General features: G+C 34.5%; 1 protein-coding gene across 1 annotated transcript; it reads left to right on the forward strand.

The window, feature by feature from the left end:
* Window positions 1–1,249: 1,249 nt before the first annotated feature.
* Window positions 1,250–11,245, forward strand: LOC127161651 (ribonuclease inhibitor-like; the record flags this gene model as incomplete). The annotated part of the gene is made up of 4 exons (XM_051104371.1): window positions 1,250–1,299; window positions 3,349–3,522; window positions 7,549–7,722; window positions 11,072–11,245. Coding segments are annotated over exons 1-4 (572 nt in total), but the record flags the coding sequence as incomplete, so codon positions are not given.
* Between the last annotated feature and the right edge of the window lie 515 nt (window positions 11,246–11,760).

Below are 11,760 nucleotides of genomic sequence, written 5' to 3' on the forward strand. Positions count from 1 at the left end.
AACTGTAGCTTGAGCTACATTTGACTCGGCAGGGTTGAATTCCACATTGGTTCTTCCTGAATCATGAGGACTGTGAACAGTAGTATGTGGACCTGCCTCAGCAGCTTGCAAGTCACTTGAATGAAGCTGGACACGCTGAAGCTCCTTCTGTAGAGCAAGTAGGAATGCTGCTCTGCCACTTCCTGGGATAGTGCTCAGTTCATCTAAATATCTTTGTGCTAGTCCCCTGCCTAATTTCTCTTGGCTCATATCACGAACTGTTCTCACATGCCATGCTACAGCAGGATCTTTTGGGCTTGTCAGGTCTCCTAAACTATCAGGGTCGATTTTCAAAATGGAACTCTCAGATGAATACTGAATGAGAAGTCTACCTGACGGCTGCTCTGGCTCATCAGGGACTCTGACTACTTTTGAAATTTCCCCATGTACTTCAAAAAAACCTGTGATGTCCTCAATGCTACAAGTTTTTTCTACCCCTGTAACATACAAACAGTTTTGTCCATGTACATCAAAACGTTTACAAAGATCCATGTTTTGTCTTGGGGAATATAATGAGCATCAAAAATAAATGGGACAAATGCAAATCTCGCTCTTAGAACAATGAAAGAAAACCAATTCAGGAAAAAAAAAGTGTGTTCACTAGAGTAGTTATCAATACAGGTAACAATTAACCAAAGCTCTCCTGGCTGTTGGCTCGCCACTATTTTGGTGTAACCCCAACTTCAACTCTTACGTCAGGGCTGTATGATCTATACTAGTTGTCTAGGTTTATCAGAGGAGCTTGTTTTTTTTCCCCTGTATGTCAACCACACAGATATTAAATGAAAGGGTTTGAATATCAGAATTCTGGGGGAAAAAAAAATAAAAACGTAACACCACACACAAAATTGTCTTGCTAACCAGAAAAAAGTATTTTTTTAGCAATTAGTTGAAGTGCTTTTGTTTCCTGGAAATTTGGGAAAAAAACAGAGTGAGTAGACAACAGTATACAATAGACAATCCCCAACAACAATTTCACTTGGAAAAGTTGAAATAGAAATGGAAAGTTCAAAAATTCAATTGAATTCAAAGTTCCTTGGAAAAAAAAAAAATAAGTTCAGTTCCGTGTGATAGGTGTAAAAGCAATGTCTCAGTCCTACCGCTCCCTTAGGAATGGCATTCAGTGAAACAAAGATGGATGAGTGAAGAACTGAAGAATTTGGAAAACGAAGATGAGGAGGATAACTGAAGAGTTGATGCAGCTAGTAGAATGTCTGCCGGAAAGAACTCACTCCTGGAGAAACCATCCGAAGAACTCAAGTTCCATTTGCATCATCCAATGAATAAGCCAAGGAAATTTGATTTTCTATTGGTAAAACAAGTTCCTTGACTACTGATGATGAGTTTTGCAAGCACTTCAGGTATGATTTGCTTGTGCTAACTTGTTGAACAGAATTCAGAAAACAATTTTCAGGAATTACACACCATCTGTTCACATCTCTGTGGTTAGATCAGTGTGCTTAATAATGTGTTGTTGATCTTCATGATGTATGTTTATGTTATACTGTGTTGTAAATAAAATACAGATAATCTAAAACCCCAATGTCTGAATCTTCTCATTGTTTCTTACCTGACAGTCACAGTCTCATTGATGGGCCATTAGAGGAGGGCCTGTTGTCTCTCAGGTGTGAATCACTAAATATTCAATGGCCATTGTCACTCCCTCGCATATTCCCTTTCGATCACAAAACATGTCTTAGAACATGTCTTGTGAACAAATGTTCTGAATGTGTTTCATGGTCTTATTTCAGTGACTTAAAAAAAATAGATTTTCACTAACCACGCATAAATGTTGTTTTCTCAAAAGCACAAACATGTACAATCTTGTTGCTTACATATTATTGTAGCCCAGTTTGTACTGATTACAGTGTGATCAGACTTTAGCCATTAATGTTTTTAAGATACTGAAAAAAGTACAAATGTCAGGGCATGTCAAAACTTCTCCAGGGCCCCAAAACACCCTCAGACCCCAGAGGGTTAATTGCTGTAAAGTCCAGAGAGTGAATATACAGGGACATGATGAGGACAGAACTTCAGGTGCAATGGCAGTTTATTCTTTTCTTATTAAGTGTTCTTGGTTAATTATTATTGATGTTGTAATTATCCAGTGGCCTGATTTGCTAATATTGTTAAGTGGTTTACCTGCTAGTTTCATGATATTTACAGTAGTTGTATTAACTATTATTATTATTACGTTAAGACCTCCGGTATCACTTAGAGACACACAGACATCAAGAATCAGCATATGAATCTCAACAATGGTGACATTCAACAGCTGCATGCTGGGAGTCATGGGTGAGTTTTATAATCTGCTGTTACCAAGCATGCAGCTGTTGAATGTCACCATTGTTGAGATTCAAATGCTGATTCTTTATGTCTGTGTGTGTCAAACAGGTGCTGTAGATTTCAAGGTTTAGTTTATAAGGTAAACATCCATAATAGTTCATACATCTGTGGTAAACATTACAAAAATAATAGACTAACCACTGCATGAGATCAGTGTATCATGCCACTGGATGATAATGATTTAACAAACAGTAAAAATTAAACAAAAACACCTAATCGGACTTCTTTTCAGCTTTTTTATTTTGCTGTAATAAATGTGCTTCATACACATAATTACAGCAGCCAAAAAAATTAACATAAAAAAAATCAAAAGTTAAGAGTCCAACTAAAGTAAACCCTGTTCGTCATGATGGTGAGATCAATTCAACCTTTAAAAAAAAAATAAAATAAATAAAACATCTAAACTTCTGTTTAGATGTTCTGAAATAATATTTGTGGATATATGACAGAAATCAAGTCAAACTGTAATGTTGTTTGTGGAGCTGTTTAATCAGAGATTTAATGTCTTTATTTATTTAAGTTCATTTTATCTTTGGCTGTGGCTGATTCTTGTGTTCCTCTTTCCTTCTGTGATTCTGCTTGTAAACAGCAGGTGTTCATCATTACTGGTCAATCATGACATAATGATCTCCTTAACTCCAACACTGTGTCAATGCTACTTGAACACTCTGTAGTGTGGAAACACATGAACACTGAGCAGGGTTTGTTTAACACTGGGAACTATAACATCAACTTTACCTGTTTCATTTACGTAAGACTGATGCATTTGAATCACATTAAGTTTAACTGATTTGTTTAAATTAAAACTATGTAATCTAAATGCATGGAACTTTTGTATGTAACTGAATTAAGTTAAGGGCTGAAATATTTTTTTTTGAGTGTATATACTGTTTATAGTCTTGTAGTCATTTGGGGACACTATCTTATGAACATGCTTTTTAACCAAAGTCCTCTCTTTTTCAGATTGGCAGGCTCTAATCTCACAATTCAGCACTGTGAAATTGTGGCTTCAGCTTTACAATCATCAAACTCACAGCTGAGAGAGCTGGACCTGAGTAACAATGACCTGCAGGATTCAGCAGTGAAGTTACTGTGTGCTGGACTGAAGAGTCCAAACTGTCAACTCAACATACTGAGGTTTGACTTATACATGGATTCATACTTTAGTGATAATGTGACTATATAGCAGATTCTTTCATGTTTTTGTATGTTTAGATTCCAGTTTTTGTTCTACCTTTAATTGGTTATTTTGATTCATAAATGTTTAATGATCAAGAGCCATTGAAATACTTGAATAAGAAAGGATGAAAACAATGAGAATGTGACCAATAATCAGTGATCGTTTGTCAGTTAGTACACAAGATGTCGTTATCATTACCTTCAAACAAGATAATTGAGCATCATTATGGGATGTAAACCTTTACATTCATATTGGGCCTCAATTACAAAATGAACATATGATAGAAAAATGGGTGTACAGTTGTTTTTTTATACAAAACTTGGAATGTATCAATATGGATGTGACAGTGGCTAAGATCAAATCTCAAGTCTGGTCTCAGCTTGTGTTTGCAAGCTGGAGAATTTATGTGGAGAATTGTATAACGACAACATTTTCTTCATTATATTATTTTGCTGACTGATAACCAAAGCTGTTTTTCAGGACTTTAAGCTTTATATGGGCAAATAGCAGCATAAAAAACAGATCACGAGGATTCACACTTCTGTGAACAGAGAAAAACAGAAATTAGTTATATAAGGAATGAAAGTGAAAGTGACAACATTTTGTCAACTATGGTGCACACACACAGCAGTGAGAAGTGAACACACACACACACACACACACACACACACACACACAGAGAGAGAGAGAGAGAGAGAGAGAGAGAGAGAGAGAGAGAGAGAGAGAGAGAGAGAGAGAGAGAGAGAGAGAGAGAGAGAGAGAGAGAGAGAGAGAGAGAGAGAGAGAGAGAGAGAGAGAGAGAGAGAGAGAGAGAGAGAGAGAGAGAGAGAGAGAGAGAGAGAGAACACCCAGAGCAGTGGGCAGCCATTGCTCCAGTACCCAGGGAGCAACTAGGGGTTCAGTGCCTTGCTCAAGGGCACTTCAGTCATGGTATTGAAGGTGGAAAGAGCACTGTTTATTCACAATCCCCACCTTCAATACCTTTGGGTTACGAGCCCAACTCGCTAACCATTAGGCCATGACTGCCCCCAATGAAATGAAAAGAAAAGAAAAGAAAAGAAAAGAAAAGAAAAGAAAAGAAAAGAAAAGAAAAGAAAAGGTCTACATGATCAGGACTATTTCTCTTAAATAATTAAAAGAATAACAAAAGAAAAAAAAAGCTGTACAAGTATAAGCTACTTTTGTTTATGTGACACTGTTTATGCATTTTATTTGTTTTCTTTATATCTTTATTTTATTAATTTCAGCTGCGCCTCATGCACGCTCACACAAATTATCAGTGTTGCTAACTTGACCATTCAACCATTAATCAAACTAAAATGCAGTCAACCAAACATAGTTACATTGATTAATTTAAAGTCAGAGTGTAGCGCCCAAACAAACATTTTTGCACATAGATGGATAATTTTTTACACAGATATTGGAACAGGAGTGAAGTACAAAGCCTTGTTTACATAATTAATAATAGTTTAGCAACCAAATGTTACATGGCAAAACTGGAAACATTTGGATTCTTGTTGAATGAGAGGCTAATGAGTCCAATACCGTTTCAGTTTCGCTCTATGTAACTTTACATTTGTATTTATTAATGTTTTATTGTATAGTTTAATATATGATTTTATAGCTACACTGTAATAAAAAAAAAATATAATTTTACGGAAAATAACTGTGATTTTTTTTTTTTTTTTTTGGTTGTTTTCTTTCATTTTGAATTGCAGTCAAAACCCTATAAAATTATCTCTAAATTAAAAACTTGGCTGTTATTTATGTAGTATTTATTAAGTATTATGGCATTAATGACAAATTACAGTAATTTACATTTTTTATACAGAAAAAAACTGCTGTATTTGTATACAGTACGTTTTCTGTTTTCTTAAATTACAAACAAATGTATGTAAAATTACAAAACAAATCTGTAATTAATACAATAACAAATCCGTTAGATGATAAAATGGTCAAATGACTGGCAGTAAAGTAAAATCTCCTTATTTAAATAAACTGACAAACACTGTTATTTTATAGCTATTTCCTGAATTTAATGATCAAGCACCTTGACTGTAAAACAAAAGGCAAAGAAACGGTCAAATGACTGGCAGCACAGGGTGCCAAACAAAAACCTTAAAATTAAAAACCTTAAAATCTCTTTATATAAATAAGATAACAACACTGTTAATTTACAGACATTTCCTAAATTATTACAAACAAACACCTTCACTGTAAAATTAACTCATTAACTAATTAATTAATTACTTAAAAGTCAAATGACTGACAGCAACAGATCATGAAACACTAACAGATCTCTCTAGATCTCAGCATCTTCACTTATTACCAACCAGACTGACTTGATTTCTTGAGAATTAACAGAGGTTTAGATGTTGATGTTTTATTGAAAATCATAAAGTTTGAAGTCACCATTGTGGAGATAAGCATTTGCTTAAGTTGTGCTCTTGACCCTTGACTGTATAGCTTTAGTTTTCTTCTGGTTACTATAATTGTGTGTTTTTAAGCTACATTTGGTATAGTAAAGCCCAGCAGAGAAATTCTGGTCAAATGAAGCTGATTATTTGTTGATGATTGTTTGAGCTTATCCCAGTAGTCTGATATTGACGTTTCATGGGTGTTATTGCTAGATATGATAGCTTGAAGTTGAGCTTTTTTTACAGCAGTCTTATGATGTGATTTTTTTTTTAATCATATGTTTTTAGGCGTCTGGAAGTACGCACACAAACATCAAGAATCAGCACATGAATCTCAACAAAAAGCTTGTTTTGTGATGATCAGGGCTAATATGAATATTTTGTCGATTGTTACTATTGTTCAGATTCATATGCAGATTCTTGATGTCTGTGACTCTATGCATGCTTGGCTAAATAATTCTCTCAAATAGACATATAAACTTTCAAAATAGCAAAGCATGATTGGATTTGAATTAAACTTGCATTAAATTAAAACTACAAAAAGAAAGTAATAACCTTAAATAACATGCTCAGACATTAGATTTCAGACAAAGTCATTGGATCAAGCCACTATACAACAACAAGGTCATCCGTAGCACGTAACTAGCTTTGTCTGATCAGAATATTCCTTGCTGATTTTTCCATAACAAATGTGCTTTAAACACACAGTTACAGCAACCAGAAAAAGAAAGGAAATAAAAAAAAAAAATTAAGATTAAGGTCAAGAGCCCAACTAAAGCAAATGCTTATCTCCACAACGGTGACTTCAAACTTTTATTAATTTCAAGTAAACATCAACATCTAAACCGCAGTTAATTCTCAATAAGAAGTTTTGTATGAAAGAAACAAAGTCAGTCTGGTTTGTATTAAGTGAAGATGCTGTGATCTAGACAGATCTGTTAGTGTTTCATGTTCTTTTGGGATTTAAAGGGTTTCTGTTGTCTGTGTTTTGTGGGTCAGCATTGTGCTGAAGAGTAGAGAATGAGCTTTAGACCTGGAGAACACAATCAAATGTTGGTGTTATGCTGTATGTCATTTTATTTAAAGGTTGTAACTGTGGTGCTGTTGATACAGTGATAGTTTTTTATGTGTGCCATTGCTAGCTAGTGGTTAACTGCAAAAAAAACTTTAATTTCACAGAGAATGTTTCATGACGGTAATCCGGACAATACATGTAAAATAACAATTTTAAGATATTTGACTTTAATTTTACATTAAAAGTGTTTTTTTGCTTTTTGAAAACATCTCTGAAACATCTGTGCATTTCACAGATATTGCATTTAATTCAGTTAATCTGTGATAAAGTATACAAGCACTGTGTGAGCATCACTATGAGAAGCAGAAAGTGTCTGACTTCACGTCTCCGCTTTCAATTCCACCCCGACCTCAATTGGCAACTCTCGCTGATCGGTCTGTGCAGCACCACATGAACTCAAACATACCTAAAGACATGAAAACATGAACATTAACGAAACCTAAAACAGATGCGTGTGTATGTAATTAATTGTTTCTCATTACCCTGTTTAGATTGCCAGGCTGTAATCTTACTGATCAGCACTGTGAAACTAAGGCTTCAGTTTTACAATCATCAAACTCTTCTCTGAGAGAGCTGGACCTGAGTAACAATGACCTGCAGGATTCAGGAGTGAAACGGCTGTGTGCTGGACTGAAGAGTCCAAACTGTCAACTCAACATACTGAGGTATTTAATGGGGAATTTAAATGTTCTTTGTAACATATACATGTACACTCACTGCACACTTTTTAGGTACAACTGTTCAGCTGCTGGTATTTCACAAACAACCATCTCAGAGTCACCAGTTCTGTTATATTTTCATTCTTAAAAGCTGCTGGTGCTGTGTTTGAATGGTTTAAATCCTCACTGATTGGTTTTAATGTTTTTAGTCCTGTACCAGGACTAGTTCAGCAAGGTCTCGCAGGGGTCTGTGCTAGGGTTCATTCTTTTGACATATATTTTAAACGCTGCTCAGTGTTTCCACACTACAGAGTGTTCAAGTAGCATTGACACAGTGTTGGAGTTAAGGAGATCATTATGTCATGATTGACCAATAATGATGAACACCTGTTGTTTACAAGCAGAATCACAGAAGGAAAGAGAAACACAAGAATCAGCCACAGCCAAAGATAAAATGAACTTAAATAAATTTAATAGACATTAAATGTCTGATTAAACAACTCCACAAACAACATTACAGTTTGACTTGATTTCTGTCATATATCTACAAATATTATTTGAGAACAAATAAGAACAGAAGTTTAGATGTTTTATTTTTTTTATTTGTTTCAATTGACCTCACCATAATGGCGATCAGGGTTTACTTTAGTTGGACTCTTGACTTTTGATTTTTTTTTTGGCTGCTGTAATTATGTGTATGAAGCACATCTATTACAGCAAAATAAAAAAGCCAACAAAAAAAGTCTGATTAGGTCTTTTTGGTTAACTTTTTTTTGGTTGTGAAATCATTATCATCCAATGGCATGATACACTGATCTTATGCAGTGGTTAGTCAATTATTTTCATAATGTTTACAACAGGTGTATGAACTATTATGGATGTTTGTCTTATACACTCTACCTTGAAAACTACAGTACCCTTTTGACACACACAGACATCAAGAATCAGCATTTGAATCTCAACAATGGTGACATTCAACAGCCGCATCTGTTGAATGTCACCATTGTTGAGATTCATATGCTAATTCTTGATGTCAAGAGCCCAACTGAAGTAATCCCTGTTCACCATGATGGTGAGGTCAAATGAATTTTTTTTTTTTTTAATAAAACATCTAAATTTCTGTTTAGACATTTTCAAATAATATTTGTGGGTATATGACAGAAATCAAGTCAATCTGTAATGTTGTTTGATGAGTTTTAATCAGAGATTTAATGTTTTCATTTATTTAAGTTAGTATTTTTTTTGGCTGTGACTGATTCGTGTGTTTCTATTTCCTTCTGTGATTCTGCTTGTAAACAGCAGGTGTTCATCATTATTGGTCAATCATGACATAATGATCTCCTTAACTCCAACACTGTGTCAATGCTACTTGAACACTCTGTAGTGTGGAAACACATGAACACTGAGCAGGGTTTGTTTAACACTGGGAAATATTACATCAACTTTACCTGTTTCATTCACGTAAGACTGATGCATTTGAATCACATCAAGTTTAATTGATTTGTTTAAATTAAAACTATGTAATCCAAATGCATGGAACTTTCGTATGCAATTGAATTACATAAAGATTAAGTTTAGGCTGAAATATTTTTTTGAGTGTAATTTACAGCAGTAACCAAGAAAATACTCTGTCAGTGCTTTTCCATAAGCACCACCTACTGTCAGAGAGTGAATATGCATTCTCATTCAGCATGTCTAGTGTTTATGTTTCTTTCAGATGTTTTCTGTAGATTAGTTTCACAAAGCTAAAATCAGACAATTCTGTTTTAGCTTCAAATTTTGAAATTATACAATCTAATTTAGATCAAAAACTGCTCATCGTTGTTTTGATCATGCTTAAAATGCAGTGGTTGACTAATTTTAAATGGAAAGAGCAAAGGCAAAGCCTTAGTTTGTTTATATGAAGATATTTTTTTATTTAATTGATTTGGGATTTCTTTTAAAATTTCAATTTAGCTTTGTTATTTGACATTTTTCAGTTTCACAAAGAAATGTGCAGCATTTTGTCTGAATAATAATAAAAGGAAACCTTTACATTCATAATTTGTGTTAAATCTCATGTTGCCAAAAATAAAATAAAAAATAAATAAAAAAAAAAAAAATGGGAGAAAATCATATCATGAATTGTTACATCCCTATTTGAAAGTTTGATCTGGGGTTTTATTGTTATGCTGATGATACACAGATTTATGCCAGCAGACGCCCTAATCCTAACCTAAAAGCTTAGATGTAAGACTATTTTCTTAAATTTAAAAAAAAAACAAAACACTTATTTAAATACTATAGGTTTATGTTGAACTTTATTCTTGTACAGATTGCACTGTTTTAAAGGCACAATCTGTAAGTTTTCGCCACTAGAGGGTGTATATTCAAAACAAACAAAGTATTTTGATGATGCTGTGATTGAGTGTGGAATCATGGGAGTTGTAGTTTTCATCTACACAGCTGATGCAATCCGACAGGACACGGGCAGAAATCATGTCTATGGATGAGCTAATGTATTTAAAACGTATCAAGCTCACTGTAGTATGAAGCAGGGTGGGGCTGAAAGTCATGGAAGCGAAACGAGGACACTGGAGCAATTGCTAATGAAGGACGAGCGTGAGACATGGCTTGAAAGCAGCTGAGCTTTTATTATGCCACAGACAACAGCTTCCGCTCCTTCCGGTCATGCGCATGTAGGAAAAAGCATTTCTGTTTTATCGCTGTAGATACGACTGAGCGTGTTGAAAGTGTTGCTATAATGCCACACACAACGCGTTCATCATCTGTCTAAAAATACATGACATATTAAAGTGTCTTTGGGGTTTCACGTTTTCTATAAAATGAAACCGGAAAATCGAGGGTGTATGACGTCATTGGCATACGACACAATGACACGATCCATTACACTAGTTAAAATTGCTTATATCTCTGGATTTAAACATTCTTCAAAACATCTAGGATAATGTTACAAGTCAGCAAAATATGTAACACTGTTCTAGTGGGGTTTTTTTTACATTTTAATTTAAAAAAATCTTACATTTTGTGCCTTTAAACAGTACATGAAAAGTATTTTTCCTTTATGAAATCATCTCTAAAACATCTGTGTATTTGACAAATAATGCATTTAATTCACTTCATCTGTGATAAAGTATACAAACACTGTGTGAACATCACTATGAGGAGCAGAAAGTGTCTGACTTCACGTCTCCGCTTTAAATTCTGCCCCCAACTGCAAACAGCAACTCTCACTGATCAGCACCACATGAACTCAAACATACCTAAACAGATGAAAACATTAACACTAAGAAAAACTAAAACAGATGTGTCGACAGTGTGTATGTAATTAATTATTTTTCATTACTCTGTTTAGATTGGCAATCTGTAATCTCACTGATCAGCACTGTGAAACTATGGGTTCAGTTTTACAATCATCAAACTCTTCTCTGAGAGAGCTGGACCTGAGTAACAATGACCTGCGGGATTCAGGAGTGAAACGGCTGTGTGCTGGACTGAAGAGTCCAAACTGTCAACTCAACATACTGAGGTATTTAATAGGGTATTTAAATGTTCTTTGTAACATATACACTCACTGGACACTATATTGGGTACAACTGTTCAGCTGCTCATTAATGGAACTGTCTAATCAGCCAGTCATGTGACAGCATACAGAAACTGCTGAACTGCTCACAAACCATCATCTCAGAGTCACCAATGCAGTGGTTGCATAATTTTAAATGGAAAGAGCAAAGGAAAAGCCTTAGTTTGTTTATATGAAGGTAATTATTGTATTTATTAATTTAACTGATTGGCTATTTGTTTTAAAATTTCAATTTGGCTTTGTTATTTGACATATTTCAATTTTTTAAAGAAATGTGCAGTGTTTTGTCTAAAAAATAATAAAAGGACATCTTTACATTTGTGACCCTGGACCACAAAACCAGTCATAAGAGTCAGTTTTTTTAAATTTAGCTTTATACATCATCTAAAAGCTGAACAAATAAGCTTTCCTTTGATGTATGGTTTGTTAGGATAGAACAATATTTGGCCAAAATACAACTA

Source organism: Labeo rohita, unplaced genomic scaffold (assembly GCF_022985175.1).
Source record: "Labeo rohita strain BAU-BD-2019 unplaced genomic scaffold, IGBB_LRoh.1.0 scaffold_705, whole genome shotgun sequence".
Classification (NCBI taxonomy): Eukaryota; Metazoa; Chordata; class Actinopteri; order Cypriniformes; family Cyprinidae; genus Labeo; species Labeo rohita.